The sequence below is a fragment of the Ascaphus truei genome, chromosome 8, assembly GCF_040206685.1.
Source record: "Ascaphus truei isolate aAscTru1 chromosome 8, aAscTru1.hap1, whole genome shotgun sequence".
Lineage (NCBI taxonomy): Eukaryota > Metazoa > Chordata > Amphibia > Anura > Ascaphidae > Ascaphus > Ascaphus truei.
The window spans coordinates 854670-871951 of record NC_134490.1 but is presented as its reverse complement, the minus strand read 5'-3'; the positions used below and the strand labels follow the sequence as shown (position 1 = coordinate 871951).

At 48.6% G+C, this 17282-nt stretch overlaps 1 protein-coding gene across 2 annotated transcripts in view; it reads right to left on the bottom strand.

The window, feature by feature from the left end:
• Window positions 1-17282, bottom strand: part of LOC142501026 (membrane-spanning 4-domains subfamily A member 4A-like) — a 40525-nt gene that overhangs the window by 9402 nt on the left and 13841 nt on the right. For both annotated transcript variants that reach the window (XM_075610269.1, XM_075610268.1), the window contains exons 2-4: window positions 13243-13419; window positions 12964-13074; window positions 316-372 (exon numbers count right to left, since the gene is read on the bottom strand). In XM_075610269.1, the coding sequence (XP_075466384.1) occupies window positions 316-372; window positions 12964-13074; window positions 13243-13407 (333 nt within the window). In that variant the 5' untranslated portion in view covers window positions 13408-13419. The remainder of the gene's footprint in view (window positions 1-315; window positions 373-12963; window positions 13075-13242; window positions 13420-17282) is intronic.

Genomic DNA, 17282 nt, shown 5'->3' with positions numbered 1-17282 from the left:
TCTCTCCAGAACTATATAGTACAAGGTAATAGAGCGATGCTCTGCGGGATTATAGAGAAGGGTTTAATAGTGATGCTCTGCAGAACAATATAGTAGGTTAGTAGAGCGATGCTCTGTAGGACTATATAGTACGGGGTTAATAGAGTGATGATCTGCAGAACTATATGATAGGGGTTAATAGAGTGATGCTCTGCAGAACTGTATACCAGGGGTTAATAGAGCGATGCTCTGCGGGTCCCTATGACACACAGAGCCCTGCAGGTTGAAGATTGTAACACAGAACTTTCAGGATCAGAGCTTTGCCAGAGAACTCACCAGGCAGCGGGACTGCTTATTCTCAGCAGCGACCGACAGCGATCCTGAGATAATGTACTGCAGGGAGCAGAACACACGCATTACATACGTGTTACTCACACACTACACACGTGACATACACACATGCATATTACAAACGCTATACACACTTTGTGTACACACACACACACATTGTGTACACACACACAGGTATTATAAAAAATAACACATTCATTACACACAGAATACACGTTATCTTAAAAATACCTTAGAGACGGAGCATCCAGGAAAACATCTTGTTTTCCAACTTACAGCATGCGGGTGGGAGGACAAACTTCCCACGCTGTATATTCCCGACGCGTTTCGCAATGTCGCTTTATCAGAGTAGATGCGACTAACACTGCCCCTTACTGGGCTGAATATACAAAGCGTGCAACCAAAATACCCCAAATTACTGATTATATATATATATATATAAGACACACAAAAGATGCCGCAGTCAAATCACCCCTATATGACTAAGTACTCAGTTAACCAAAGGTCAGGGTAAAAAATGACCCTCTGGTGGTGCTACCGACTGAAAGGAAATATATAACATAAAAAAGAAAAAAGTAGGGTCAAAAAGGTGCACTCAAACACTGTATAATGAAAAATAGAAAAAAATGGACTTTATTAGCAAAAAGTATTCTTTTTGCTAATAAAGTTAATTTTTTTCTATTTTTCATTATACAGTGTTTGAGTGCACCTTTTTGACCCTACTTTTTTCTTTTTTATGTTATATATATATATATATATATATATATATATATATATATATATATATATATATATATATACATATATATATATATATACATATATCATATGTTACAAGCGAAGGCAAGAGCACTCAGCAGGTATCAGAAGATGATTTTTAGTATAAAAGATACTTTGTCGCGGTTTGTCGACTTTCATCTACAGCCTATTGTGCTGGGGATGTCTTCCTACATTGGAGACACTACGGATTTTATCAACAGGTTGTCAGAACTTACCATTGATGTAACGGATACTCTCCTGGTAACGCTAGATGTGTCTAGTCTATATACAAGTATTCCCCATCTAGAAGGTATGGAGGCCATCAGGAGTCATCTCAGCTGCCGAGGTCAGCACGTGGGCCCTCCATCAGAATTCATCATGACCCTTGTTGATTTAATACTACATAAGAATTACTTCAAGTTTGAAAGATCTTACTATCTACACTTGATGGGAACGGCCATGGGGTCTAACAAACCCCCTGGCGCAGCTCGATCGAGGGTACTGAAAAACCCGACGGCTGCTTCCAAGGGTGGGGGCTGGAGCAGGGAGCAGCGCGGCTTCTCCTGCCTGCGGCCGGTTGCCGGGGACGCGATCGGGCCGTTGCTAAGGCCGCGATCGCATCTCTAAGGTCCCGGCGGCCGCAGAGCAGGGCGCCGCCATTGCGGAGAGACTCGCGCATGCGCAGTGATCGCGCGAGGGCAGGAAGAGCCCCAGAGACAGGGCAGAGTCGCGCGAGAGTAGAGAAGGAGCAGGAAACAGTGAGGCGGCCATTAGTAGTTTGCGCAGGCGCAGGGAAGGCGCGCACGCGGCCCCAATGTATTTGCAGCCTCCACGGGACTACAACTCCCATGAGGCTTAGGGGCAAGCACATCAGGTGCCTCCGTGTGGCCAATAAGGGCCAAGGATCTCCAGAGGGAGCAATAAGATACATTTCGCGCGCTGAGAACGGCAGTTGGAGCTGGGGAGCTGTGAGGGAAGGAAGGGTGCAGAGAGCATGTGCAGCTCCTGCATCGAGTAAGGTCCCCACATCCCAAGTAAGGCCCCAACTCCCCACCAGGTTAGTGGGTAAGTGTTGAGGGACGGCCCAGACAGGGACGCTGCCCTTAGTGCGTGTGTGAGTGCTGTCTTGTCAGGATCACGGCTGGCAGGGCTGTGAGGCCTGACAAGAAGGCATAGTGCTAGTGTGCAGCAAGTTGCTGTACGCGCGCTGAAGTTTGCAGTGCGTAGCTGCTAGTGTTAGTGTTAGTGTTAGGGTTCAGTGAGTGTCAGGACTGGGATGAGTTAGGGGAGTGGGGCAGGTTATTACCCCGCAGGCCCTAGGAGTTTTCCCCAAGCCACCCCAGGTTGCGGTTCATCAGGGACAGGCCCTAGGCTAGGGTTCCTGTCGCTTTAGGGTTAGTTAGGGATAGACAGGGATAGCGGCGGTTGCTGTTCCCGTGATGCGGTTGGTGTTGCCGTGATTCGGTTGTGTTCCCGTGAAGCGGTGGGACCCTCGTTGGGGTTCCTGGAGAAGTACCTGGATAGGATCAGACGGATGCATCGCACGTCTGACCCTTTTAGAAGAGTGTTGCAGGCCCGAGCATCGGAGTGCTCGGAAGGTATTCAATATATATGTGCACCAACAGGCCTAACACATTACTTAGTGACTGCGCAGTCACCCACGTTCTCTATTAGAGTGCAGGACATTGGGTGGGGAACTTGGGACACTGGGTGGGATCACCTAGTGTTGGGAAGCGTCCTGCGCGACGCAGTAAGTGTCTCCTCTAGAGAGGGACACAGGTTATGATGTTGATATTGCTGTGATCTGTTTCTTGCATGTTGAGTAAAGTCCCTAGTTAATATATATATCTGTGTGAGTATCGATTATTGTGATTGTCCTGCGAGGAACCACTCCCCCTATGGTGGGAGCCATCGCAGGTGGAGGCGCTGCATCGTTGGAAGTAAGTACCCCTAGTATAAATGCCCCAGGTTCCCGTGGCGGAAGCTCAGCCCTCCTGTGAGCCAACAGGTATAGCACCACACTGATAAGTAGTCAGATACACCTACCCACCTCAATCTCACTTAGGGGGGGGGAAAGAGGGCTACATAAACATAATAATACACTGTGCACCAGGATACATACCAAGGGAACGGACAAGAATACGCTCCTTGATGTCAATAGTCATCCTAATCCCCCCCCCCCCCATTAAAGAGGGGGCTCCCCTTTTCCCAGACGCTGCGAGTGAGGCGTATCACTAGTGATCCGGCGGCTGTTGGCGTTGCGCTTCCAGGAAAGGGGCTACAATCGGGCAGAGATGGAAGAGGCGCTGGTGAAAGCACGGTTGCCAGAACGGGAGGGTTTACTAAAACCAACTATGAAGGCCACGGACACTAATCGCTTCAGCGTTACGTCCACGTATAGTTCTGCCTCTGGTCATATCCAGCGTAGTGTCAGGAGAAACTGGCACATTCTGGCCAACGATAAGCGCATTGGGAGCACTTTGCACCCCCACCCCTTTTTGTTACAGGAGGGGTCGAGGCATAGGTGATTCTCTTAACAAATCCGATCCAGTAGAGAAATATGCCACGGCCCCCCCGTGGCTCACTAAAGCTCCTGGGGTTCACACATGTAAACGCTGTGGCAATTGCCAGTAGCTCATGCCGGGTAATTCCTGCAGCCCCCCCCCCCCCCGCCCCCCACCCCCCACAGCGGTAAACCGATCAAGATAGTGGATCTTCTCAGTTGTGAATCCAAATTTGTCGTATACATCATGACATGCCCATGCGGACTACTGTATGCTGGGAAAACATCTAGGATGCTGAAGGAGAGGATAGCGATGCACCCATCTGCCACCCGGAAGGCCCTCTCTTTTATGCCTTTAAGAATAAACCTGCTAACAGGTCTGTAACAGAGGAGTTATCCCTGTTCAGGTAATGTGCCTCTAATCCAGCAGTGTGGTGGTTAACTGCTGGTAGTCAATTAACAAACACCACCTGCCTGATTAGATTGCTTAGAAAAGCCTGTCTTTTGAGACAGGAAGAGAGACTCCTTAGCTCACACCTGAGCTGAACTTGGAGACAGAGCAGAGATTCCTTAGTCCACAACTGGGCTGAACCAAGGAAGGACAGATGTCTTGAGCGACAAGCTGACCACAAGACAAAGGGGACAAGATTCTAACCTGGAGCCTGACATTTTCTGTGCACACAAGGGTGCGGTTCCAAGAGAGCAGAGAAGCTTCCCCTACAGCAGCCCAGCTAACAGATAAGACTTTCATTTATAAGACTTTTTATATCTGTTCATTACATAATATATGTTTGGGGCTGGGAGACATGCTTATCTAAAGGGAGTGTGGACTGCATAGTATTTCCCTAGAAATACTCCCAAGTGAATAGAAGATTTGTTTGAAGCTCCTTGTTTGGATGGTTTCCTGATGTTAAGGAAACAGGCGCAATAAAAGCCGTATTTAATTTCACCATAACCAGTCTCCCTTGCATACCTCTGTGAGCGTCCGCCTACAAGGTCCTTATACTTCCTGCCTTTAATGTGAGAGCAAAGATCCTGCAAAAGATTTCCTGCGGTTACCTGGTGATGGTGCTACCTGTATGGACTTTATGGCATATTAAACCTCCTTTTGAGTAAGACCGTGTGCCTGCTTCTTCTTCTTTGCTACCTGTATGGCTCACAGGAGGTTCTGAGCATCCGCCAATGTTGTTTGGGGATAATCAGGACAGGTGTTTTAGGCATCTTGTCGGCTTCTTGCTCGGTGTTGCAGCTCCTCCATTCCCACAGGGCCTATAGGGATAGGTGCAGTCCTCCGTGGAAAACACTCACTCCGTCCCTGAAGAAACTGCAGCCTCAGGCAGGAGTAAAAAAACAGGACTGGTTCTTTATTGCAGCAAGTACAGCAGTACACAGCATACATATCAGCATACTCTTTCCTTTGGTCCTTGGACTCAACCCGCCAGGGCTTGAGGCCCCAAAGGCCTGTCCTACACTCCCATACTCCCTGGTGGAATATGGGGTACTCACCACAAACAGGACGGGACCGCGAGACTGAGGTGGGGATGTTAGAATACACCGACATACAACCGCGTAACCGCGACCGGAGTGCAGAGTGGTAGTCGTGTAGCCGGGTCAGGGTAGGAGAGGGTAGAATGGTCGTGATGCTCGCCGTGGTCTGGGGTTGGAGAAGTCGGATGTTCGTTGTGCGTAGCTGGGGTCCAGGAGTACAGAAGGGGGGAGTCCAAATACAAGCCGAGGTCAAGGGTCAGATAAGGCAGAGGTCCAGGTACAAGCAAAGGTCAGCAACAACGATAAGGCAGCAGGCAGGAATCACAAGACAAGGTAACGCAGGATGCGTGAGGCAAGCAGAGGTCACACAAACACAGGTTATGCTCAGCCAGCTTGGAACAGGAACGGCTGAGCATATAAAGGAGCAGCAGCCAATGGCAGGGCTGCCCCAGGCTGTGAGCACTGAGTGATTACACCCACTCAGTGTATTGAAAGGCAGGGGCGGAGTGTGCCGCAGGTGTGGGGTAATAGGATAGTGATAACCCCGTGTGTGCCCCATGTCACGCGACGCCAGAGCGTAGGTGCGCGGAGGAGCTTCTCCATGGAATCACGGAGCGTGTCGTGGGGCGGGGCCTAAGCCCGATCCTGGTAGGGGTAGCGCGGCGCTTGCGTGTTGCTTGCAAGTGGGGTATGTCAGCCGCGGTGTCACGGGACGTGCCACGAGGATGGAGCCTAAGCCCGATCCGTGTGGTGTCTTCACGCCTGGCCGCACAGTGCCTGTGCGCAACCTCGGTGTGAGGCACGTCACCCGTCTCGTCATGGGACGCATCACGGGGCGGGACCGAAGGCCAGTCCTTACAGTAGCTAATCCCACCCCCCTGAGGGAGGGGAAGGAAGGTGAACCAGAGCCCCGGCTCCACACTTCCAACATAAACTAAACTTAGGCTCTGCAACTCTTTTGTACCCAGGGGAGGGTCCTAGGTCTGAGCCCCTGATAGGGCAGTACCCAGGCCTTAGTCCCACCCCCTGTCACTCAAGGGAGTTGTTTACTGCAGGAGCGAGGGCATATTTAACCCTAACACTGCCTGCACTGGTACCAGGACTGGTTAGGCAGAGGATTAGAAGCCCAGGGGATACCTGGCTACATAAGCAACAACCGTAATGCCTCCTCAAGGAGAGGAAAGAGGAGGGGAGGAGACATAGAGAGACAGCAAGGAGAAGAGTACACAGATGGGTGACGAGGAGGGAATAGAAAGCAGTGTGCACATGGGAGGGCAAAGAGAGGAGAGGAGAGACTGCAAGGTGAGCAGGGGGGAGGAAAGAGACACAGCAAGGAGAGGACGAGACATATGCATTGACTAGAAGAGGAGGGAGTGTAGTGGGCATAGAGAGGAGCAGACATAGTAAGGCAGGGAGTGCAAAGAGAGGGGAGGAGAGAGTACAAAGAGGAGCAGGGCATGATGGTGGAGAGAGTAAGGTGTGGAAGAAGGGACAAGAGACAGCACGGTATATGGGGAGAGTGAAAACAGAGAGTAATGATTCATTAATAACCTTAAAGATCTGCTAACGTTACACTGGATACAGCGAGTATGTATGTCATTACTTCCAATCATACACAAACTATAAAAGTGCAAAATACAAATGATATATTGTGATACCATCACTATCTCTAGGTGCTGGAATAGTGCAGCTACAGTAGTATAGATTTCCAGCATACAAGCAGTTAATCTCCCCTGGAGAAGCTAGCCACAGGTGCTGCTAATCAGCCTGGTCTCCTCAGTGAGCAGGAGTGTAAAAGTCAGGAAGTGGCCTGCACACAGAGAGAGATTGCTTTCCCCAGAGAGGGAGAGAGAGACTTCTCCCCAGCAAGGTGAAGCTGGAAAGCCCAGTCCCCTAGGCTCGCTGGACGGTGGTCGCGGAGCCTATTGGGACTGCCTGGGTTGTAAATCCCAGAAAGAAGGTACAGTAGGACAGGAGACTGTGCTGAAGCAGGTTTGTCCTGTCCAGGTTTATATATAAGGTGTTTCAAGGTTATGCGTACATCAAGGTAGATTAATCAAGCATAGAGCCACAGAGTGGCAGTTACCAGCGTCTGCAACAAGGAACCACCAGAGCTTCACTCTCCTTTCCACCTACAGGTAGGTGAAATGCCAGATAATTGATGACTCTGCCACAGTCTCAATGTCCTGTAAATAGCGTCAATACGCTTAGTGGATCCTGGGGAGTGGTTGTCCTTTGCTCGCAAGTAGTACACAGGTTCCTCTGCAGACCTCACTGTGTTTCCCGATCAGTCAGGCAGCGTGACGGCGTGGTCCCGCGGGCCCTTCTGTTACGTCAGAGCGCCCGCTCTGCTTTGAGTAACAGCGTCTGCCAGTAATGATTCAGACCTCACTTGGCAACCACAGAGGCAGGCAACAGCGCGGCACATGCGCAGAAGAGGAAATCAACTCGGTGTTCAGCAAACCATTTGACAACAATAAAATACACCTTGGAACATGAATAATAAAAATATATAGGTTGAATGGTATCTCTCCTACGCGGCGTTTCGTAGCTCAACAGGCCACTTCTTCAGGGAATAAAACACATGATATCTGTATCAGAGTTTATACCATTCAAAACCATATGTCCAATGCTTATATATTCTCTTGAAATAGGGTCATTTACTTATATAAGTTTTTTACTGTGTATTTCTGTCATGTTGGATGTAGCATTGAGCTTCTCTGTCGTTTGGTGTATACATATGCCACGCTCAATAGCACTCCATTTTGACACATATACATATATATATTTTGTGGGGGCTCAGGGGTTCCCAAAAAGAGCTTGCTGGGGTTTTGTGTTCTGTTAACCTATTCTCAGCTGTTCCAGCTGGTGGAGGTTAGTGGCTCCTCCTTCCCAGGTTTTAAGCCCCTCCCCATTTCCTTAGTTTGCAAGTGCCTCATTCTGCTGGATATAGACCCACTGTGGTCTTTCTCCCTCCTAATAGAGGTAAATGAGAATTTTAATCCTAATAGAGGTATATTAGTGTAGCCCCATGTAAACAGCACAGGCTATACCTATCTTCCTTCTGCTGTGGTAAGTCCTGTTAAGATCAGGCACCAGTAATAATCATGGGTTTTCCCCCTTCATAGCCCTGCCCAGAGTGGTAGATGCAGGCCTGGACTCTGCTGCAGGCGTGAGCAAGAGGGGAGGTTCCGCTGACACCAGGAGGGGAGGGGCTAGCTCTATATCTAGCAGCCAACTCCGGTGAGTAGAGTTAGAGTTAATAGTGATTTCGAGAGTCTGGAGTTGCCAGTTAGTTATGCCGGGAGTATGCAGTTCAGTTAATATGCCGTGAGTCAAAGAATCCTGCGGATCGGTCCGAGGATTTGGAGGAGACCGCGGTCTCCCCTGCGCAGAGTGCAGAAGAGAGAAAAGTGGAAAGATTCAGCTTCCTATAGTAGAGCTGATAGAAATATAGACTTGGTGGACCAATGCCCTCACCCCACTGCCAGGGGTGATGGGGAGAATCCAAGACCCACCGCGAGGCTAACCTCGGGGGTGGGCCACGGGGTATTGAAGCCCTAGCCCAGACCATCCTGCCAGAGGAGCGACTTGGAGGGAAGGAGAGGAGGAATTATCTGGGTGGAAGGCGAGTGGTGTAATAACCCGTCCTGGCTATTGTTGTTGCGGCTGCTGGAAGCCCCTATCGTTGGGAGATTGCTGCTCTGTCAATAAAAGAGACTATTCGTTATTATCAAAGACTGTGTGTGACTTGGAAAGTACTACCCTGGGACCCAAGGGGTTCTTCTATACCGGTCCTGTCCCATATTCCAGGGAGTATAGAAGATGGAGGCGCTGCACCACTAAGAGATCATGGAGGCTACCACCCCAGAAGCCCGGTCCTGGCTCCCCCACAACATCGCGGAAGCTCAGGCCCTCCTGTTTCTCACAGGTACGCACCACACCGCATGTAATCTGCCCTCATGCACCCTAGACACCACCGTAGAGTCTGGGGGAAGGGGGGAAGCAGGGTTACATTAGTATTTTACCTGGTAGTGTTAGGACTTGCGAACGGGTGTCTGCCTTGTCGTGGCTCGCAAGCTTACAACGCTTTGGCCAAAGGGTTAAACTAAATGACCCTATTTCAAGAGAATATATAAGTATTTTACTGTGTGTTTCTGTCATGTTGGATGTAGCATCGGGCTTCTCTGTCGTCTGTTGTATACATTGTAGCAATGCCTGGATACGGTACACGTTTTGGAGGACGATTTCCTGGAGACCTCGTATCTTTACGTTCACTTACTACGGAACGGGAAGACGTTAGGGGCAAGATCTTCTGTCTGAGGTAATAATATATTTCTACCTAACTATGCACGTGTACCACGGCACGTGGCCCAACGCACAAATACGCGCATTATCTCTCTTTAACATCGGCAAATATGCATTTATATAAATACACAGAGCAGTGACTGGGGATCCGCGCGAGGTCACACACAGAGTCAGCAGCAGAGCAGTGACAGGGGCTCCGCGTGAGGTCACACACAGAGACAGCAGCAGAGCAGTGACGGGCTGTGCGCGAGGTCACACACAGAGTCAGCAGCAGAGCAGTGACAGGGGCTCCGCGTGAGGTCACACACAGAGACAGCAGCAGAGCAGTGACAGGGGCTCCGCGCGAGGTCACACACAGAGTCAGCAGCAGAGCAGTGACAGGGGCTCCGCGCGAGGTCACACACAGAGTCAGCAGCAGAGCAGTGACAGGGGCTGTGCGCGAGGTCACACACAGAGTCAGCAGCAGAGCAGTGACAGGGGCTCCGCGTGAGGTCACACACAGAGACAGCAGCAGAGCAGTGACAGGGGCTCCGCACGAGGTCACACACAGAGTCAGCATCAGAGCAGTGACAGGGACTGTGCGCGAGGTCACACACAGTCAGCAGCAGAGCAGTGACAGGGGCTCCGTACGAGGTCACACAGAGTCAGCAGCAGAGCAGTGACACGGGCTGTGCGCGAGGTCACACACAGAGTCAGCAGCAGAGCAGTGACAGGGGCTCCGCGTGAGGTCACACACAGAGACAGCAGCAGAGCAGTGACAGGGGCTCCGCACGAGGTCACACACAGAGTCAGCAGCAGAGCAGTGACAGGGGCTCCGCGTGAGGTCACACACAGAGACAGCAGCAGAGCAGTGACAGGGGCTCCGCGCGAGGTCACACACAGAGTCAGCAGCAGAGCAGTGACAGGGGCTCAGTGCGAGGTCACACACAGAGACAGCAGCAGAGCAGTGACAGGGGCACCGTGTGAGGTCACACACAGTCAGCAGCAGAGCAGTGACAGGGGCTCAGTGCGAGGTCACACACAGAGACAGCAGCAGAGCAGTGACAGGGGCTCTGCACGAGGTCACACACAGAGTCAGCAGCAAAGCAGTGACAGAGGCTGTGCGCGAGGTCACACACAAAGTCAGCAGCAGAGCAGTGACAGGGGCTCCGCGCGAGGTCACACAGAGTCAGCAGCAGAGCAGTGACAGGGGCTCCGCGCGAGGTCACACACAGAGTCAGCAGCAGAGCAGTGACAGGGGCTCCGCGTGAGGTCACACACAGAGACAGCAGCAGAGCAGTGACAGGGGCTCCGCACGAGGTCACACACAGAGTCAGCAGCAGAGCAGTGACAGGGGCTCCGCGTGAGGTCACACACAGAGACAGCAGCAGAGCAGTGACAGGGGCTCCGCGCGAGGTCACACACAGAGTCAGCAGCAGAGCAGTGACAGGGGCTCAGTGCGAGGTCACACACAGAGACAGCAGCAGAGCAGTGACAGGGGCACCGTGTGAGGTCACACACAGTCAGCAGCAGAGCAGTGACAGGGGCTCAGTGCGAGGTCACACACAGAGACAGCAGCAGAGCAGTGACAGGGGCTCTGCACGAGGTCACACACAGAGTCAGCAGCAAAGCAGTGACAGAGGCTGTGCGCGAGGTCACACACAAAGTCAGCAGCAGAGCAGTGACAGGGGCTCCGCGCGAGGTCACACAGAGTCAGCAGCAGAGCAGTGACAGGGGCTCCGCGCGAGGTCACACAGAGAGACAGCAGCAGAGCAGTGACAGGGGCTCCGCACAAGGTCACACACAGAGTCAGCAGCAGAGCAGTGACAGGGGCTCCGCGCGAGGTCACACACAGAGAGTCAGCAGCAGAGCAGTGACAGGGGCTCTGCACAAGGTCACACACAGAGACAGCAGCAGAGCAGTGACAGGGGCTCCACGCGAGGTCACACACAGAGAGTCAGCAGCAGAGCAGTGACAGGGGCTCAGTGCGAGGTCCACACAGAGAGCCAGCAGCAGAGCAGTGACAGGGGCTCCGCACAAGGTCACACACAGAGACAGCAGCAGAGCAGTGACAGGGGCTCCGCGCGAGGTCACACACAGAGAGTCAGCAGCAGAGAAGTGACAGTGGCTCTGCGCGAGGTCACACACAGAGTCAGCAGCAGAGCAGTGACGGGCTCTGCGCGAGGTCACACACAGAGTCAGCAGCAGAGCAGTGACAGGGGCTCCGCACAAGGTCACACACAGAGTCAGCAGCAGAGCAGTGACAGGGGCTCCGCACAAGGTCACACACAGAGTCAGCAGCAGAGCAGTGACAGGGGCTCCGTACGAGGTCACACACAGAGAGTCAGCAGCAGAGCAGTGACATGGGCTCAGCGCGAGGTCACACACAGAGTCAGCAGCAGAGCAGTGACAGGGGCTCTGCGCGAGGTCACACACAGAGTCAGCAGCAGAGCAGTGACAGGGGCTGTGCGTGAGGTCACACAGAGTCAGCAGCAGAGCAGTGACAGGGGCTCCGCGTGAGGTCACACACAGAGTCAGCAGCAGAGCAGTGACAGGGGCTCTGCATGAGGTCACACAGAGAGTCAGCAGCAGAGCAGTGACGGGCTGTGCGCGAGGTCACACACACAGACAGCAGCAGAGCAGTGACAGGGGCTCCAAGCGGGGTCACACAGACTCAGCAGCAGAGCAGTGACAGGGGCTCAGTGCGAGGTCACACACAGAGTCAGCAGCAGAGCAGTGACAGGGGTTCCAAGCGCGGTCACACAGAGTCAGCAGCAGAGCAGTGACAGGGGCTCCGCACGAGGTCACACACAGAGTCAGCAGCAGAGCAGTGACAGGGGCTGTGCGTGAGGTCACACAGAGTCAGCAGCAGAGCAGTGACAGGGGCTCCGCGTGAGGTCACACACAGAGTCAGCAGCAGAGCAGTGACAGGGGCTCTGCATGAGGTCACACAGAGAGTCAGCAGCAGAGCAGTGACGGGCTGTGCGCGAGGTCACACACACAGACAGCATCAGAGCAGTGACAGGGGCTCCAAGCGGGGTCACACAGACTCAGCAGCAGAGCAGTGACAGGGGCTCAGTGCGAGGTCACACACAGAGTCAGCAGCAGAGCAGTGACAGGGGTTCCAAGCGCGGTCACACAGAGTCAGCAGCAGAGCAGTGACAGGGGTTCCGCGTGAGGTCACACACAGAGACAGCAGCAGAGCAGTGACAGGAGCTCTGCGCGAGGTCACACACAGAGACAGCAGCAGAGCAGTGACAGGAGCTCTGCGCGAGGTCACACACAGGGTCAGCAGCAGAGCAGTGACGGGCTCAGCGCGAGGTCACACACAGGGTCAGCAGCAGAGCAGTGACAGGGGCTCCGCGCGAGGTCACACAGAGTCAGTAGCAGAGCAGTGACAGGGGCTCCGCGCAAGGTCACACAGAGTCAGCAGCAGAGCAGTGACAGGGGCTCGCGCGCGAGGTCACACACAGTCAGCAGCAGAGCAGTGACAGGGGCTCCGCGCGAGGTCACACAGAGACAGCAGCAGAGCTGTGACAGGGGCTCCGCACGAGGTCACATGTCATGTGAGGGGTAGCGCCAGGCTCTGTACTCACAAACACAGCCCCCCAGAAGGGGATCCCGCTGAACCCTCCGATTAATCCATTGGAGAAGATTAAAATAACTCCCAGGCCAATTTGTAAGAGCGCCAGAGAAATCTGAACAGTCTGGGAATAAAACAGAGAGGGATTAATGTCAGTCCCCAGCTTTATTCAATGGATCCTGCTCCCTGTCACACCTCCCCACTCTTCTGTCCCTCCCCTGCCCCTTTCCCCCCATTATACTCAATGCCCCAAATATCTCCAGTTCCCAGGCTTCTCACATGAAGAACTCACCCCTAGAGCTTTCGGTTGCCCCTTCAGTAACGCCTGGTAAAAGGCCGGTGGTTGCCCAGTCTGGGGGGCAGCGGGGGCAGCGGGGGCAGCGGGGGCAGCGGGGAGCACGTTACACTGAGAAACCAAAAAGAAGGGTCCGCTGACTGCATTCACTGGTAAGGCCATTCTGGTAACTTACTGGGAGACACAGAGAGAGAGAGAGAGAGAGAGAGAGAGAGAGAGAGAGAGAGAGAGAGAGAGAATTAGTTACTGAAGGAAAAACCGTTTCCTTGCCTAGGCTTCAGAACTGAGAGGAACCTTTCCTCTGCCAAGAAAGCTGAAGGCCTTGTGACTGAATACACACATCTGCACCGTATTGCAGCAGACTCCCCCGGGAAGCTTTCACGCACTGCCACTTGTTATCTCCGATTTTTGTTGAACTTACAGGCCCGGTAAACGAAAGAAATGAAACGTAACGCAAGCCAGGTTTCAAATCCGTTGTCTCAATTTATTACTCATAGGGTAATGACTTGTATACCAGAAAAAGAAGATATTGATTAGAGGCGTAACGTAGGCGTAACCTAGGTGTGTCTTGGGCGTAACTTTGATTAGAGGCGTGATTTAGGGGCAGGACATATTAGTGGCATGATTTTGGGACGTGTTTCTCCCAATACAGGCAATGTCACAATTCATAGCTTATTCATTGTCTGTTATCAAAAGAGACCTTGAATCTCTAGCAACTAAGTTATACGATTTTGCCTCTTTCGTAGAACCAGTCTATTATATTTTAACTAAAAGAGCAGGAAACTGACAATACAAAAAAGTATCTTAGCAATATCCTGAGCAAGAAGAAAGGAAATGTAATTTGGCAGAAACTGAGTGCATTAGGAATCATATTTCAGCAAAAGGCTGACTACAGAATCTTAACTAGCTATGATCAGACAAAATGGATGCTTAACACAAGTGCAGATTCTGGCCTGACCTACTGGTCCTAACAGTTACGAATGAAAAAGAGAGAAAGAAAGAGAGAGTGAAACAGAGAAACAAAAAGAGAGAGAAAGAAATCAAGATACAATAGAGAGAAAACCAGTAACAGAATTTACTGGGGGAGAGAACGTGTCAAACAGAATATTTGTGTCACAATAGCGACGTCATTGTTGGATTACGTGACAGTAAAGACATGACATTGATCTGTGCCGAGATCCCAGGATATTACTCTGCCCGTTACTCTCTGTATAATGTCACATCTTTCTTACTCCTTCCCCGATTCTTTTCCGGGCATCAAAATCATCCAAACAATGTACAGATTTAAATCTTTTACCTTCAACATATTTAGTGATCCTCACATTACAGACGGGGCTCAAACTATCTCCATATAGTACCTCTATTATTATTCTTATATCTCTCATTCTTATCTCTCTCATTATTACAGTATCTCTCTTATTATTCTTATCTCCCTCATTCTTATCTCCCTCATTATTACAGTGTCTCTCTCATTATTACAGGATCTCTTATTATTATTATCTCCCTCATTATTACAGTGTCTCTCTTATTATTATTATCTCCCTCATTATTACAGTATCTCTCTTATTATTCTTATCTCTCTCATTCTTATCTCTCTCATTCTGCATATCTCTCTCATTTTCACAGTATCTCTCTTATTATTATTATTATTATTATTATTATTATTATCTCTCATTATTACAGTGTCTCTCTCATTATTACAGTATCTCTCATTATTACAGTCTCTCTCTCATTATTACAGTATCTCTCTCATTATTACAGTGTATCTCATTATTACAGTATCTCTCATTATTACAGTATCTCTCTCATTATTACAGTATCTCTCTCATTATTACAGTATCTCTCATTATTACAGTATCTCTCTCATTATTACAGTGTCTCTCTCATTATTACAGTGTCTCTCTCATTATTACAGTATCTCTCTCATTATTACAGTATCTCTCTCATTATTACAGTCTCTCTCATTATTACAGTGTCTCTCTCATTATTGCAGTATCTCTCTCATTATTACAGTATCTCTCTCATTATTACAGTATCTCTCTCATTATTACAGTCTCTCTCATTATTACAGTGTCTCTCTCATTATTGCAGTATCTCTCTCATTATTACAGTATCTCTCTCATTATTACAGTATCTCTCTCATTATTACAGTATCTCTCTCATTATTACAGTGTCTCTCTCATTATTACAGTATCTCTCTCATTATTACAGCTTGTCTCTCATTATTAAAGTATCTCTCATTATTACAGTGTCTCTCTCATTATTACAGTATCTCTCATTATTACAGTATCTCTCTCATTATTACAGTATCTCTCTCATTATTACAGTATCTCTCTCATTATTACAGTATCTCTCTCATTATTACAGCGTCTCTCATTATTACAGTGTCTCTCTCATTATTATTATTTTTATTATTATTATTATTATTATTATTATTATTATTATTATTATCACCCTCATTCTTATCTCTCTCATTATTACAGTATCTCTCTCATTATTACAGTATCTCTCTCATTTTTACACTATCTCTCTCATTATTACAGTGTCTCTCTCATTATTACAGTATCTCTCATTATTACAATATCTCTCTCATTATTACAGTATCTCTCTCATTATTACAGTGTCTCTCTCATTATTACAGTGTCTCTCTCATTATTACAGCGTCTCTCATTATTAGTGTCTCTCATTATTACAGTGTCTCTCTCATTATTACAGCGTGTCTCTCATTATAACAGTGTCTCTAATTATTACAGTGTCTCTCATTATTACAGTTTCTCTCATTATTACAGTGTCTCTCTCATTATGACATTGTCTCTCTCATTATTACAGCGTCTCTCTCATTATTACAGCGTCTCTCTCATTATTACAGTGTCTCTCTCATTATTACAGTGTCTCTCTCATTATTACAGTCTCTCTCATTATTACAGTGTCTCTCTCATTATTGCAGTATCTCTCTCATTATTACAGTATCTCTCTCATTATTACAGTATCTCTCTCATTATTACAGTATCTCTCTCATTATTACAGTGTCTCTCTCATTATTACAGTATCTCTCTCATTATTACAGCTTGTCTCTCATTATTAAAGTATCTCTCATTATTACAGTGTCTCTCTCATTATTACAGTATCTCTCTCATTATTACAGTATCTCTCTCATTATTACAGTGTCTCTCTCATTATTCTTATCTCTCTCATTCTTATCTCTCTCTTTATAACAGTGTCTCACTTATTATTCTTATCTCTCTCATTCTTATCTCTCTCATTATTACAGTATCTCTCTCATTATTACAGTATCTCTCTCATTATTACAGTATCTCTCTCATTATTACAGCGTCTCTCATTATTACAGTGTCTCTCTCATTATTATTATTTTTATTATTATTATCACCCTCATTCTTATCTCTCTCATTTTTACACTATCTCTCTCATTATTACAGTGTCTCTCTCATTATTACAGTATCTCTCATTATTACAATATCTCTCTCATTATTACAGTATCTCTCTCATTATTACAGTGTCTCTCTCATTATTACAGTGTCTCTCTCATTATTACAGCGTCTCTCATTATTAGTGTCTCTCATTATTACAGTGTCTCTCTCATTATTACAGCGTGTCTCTCATTATTACAGTGTCTCTAATTATTACAGTGTCTCTCATTATTACAGTTTCTCTCATTATTACAGTGTCTCTCTCATTATGACATTGTCTCTCTCATTATTACAGCGTCTCTCTCATTATTACAGCGTCTCTCTCATTATTACAGTGTCTCTCTCATTATTACAGTGTCTCTCTCATTATTACAGCATCATTATTACAGCATCTCTCTCATTATTACAGTCTCTCTCATTATTACAGCGTGTCTCTCATTATTACAGCGTCTCTCTCATTATTACAGTATCTCTCTCATTATTACAGTGTCTCTCTCATTATTACAGTATCTCTCTCATTATTACAGCTTGTCTCTCATTATTAAAGTATCTCTCATTATTACAGTGTCTCTCTCATTATTACAGTATCTCTCATTATTACAGTATCTC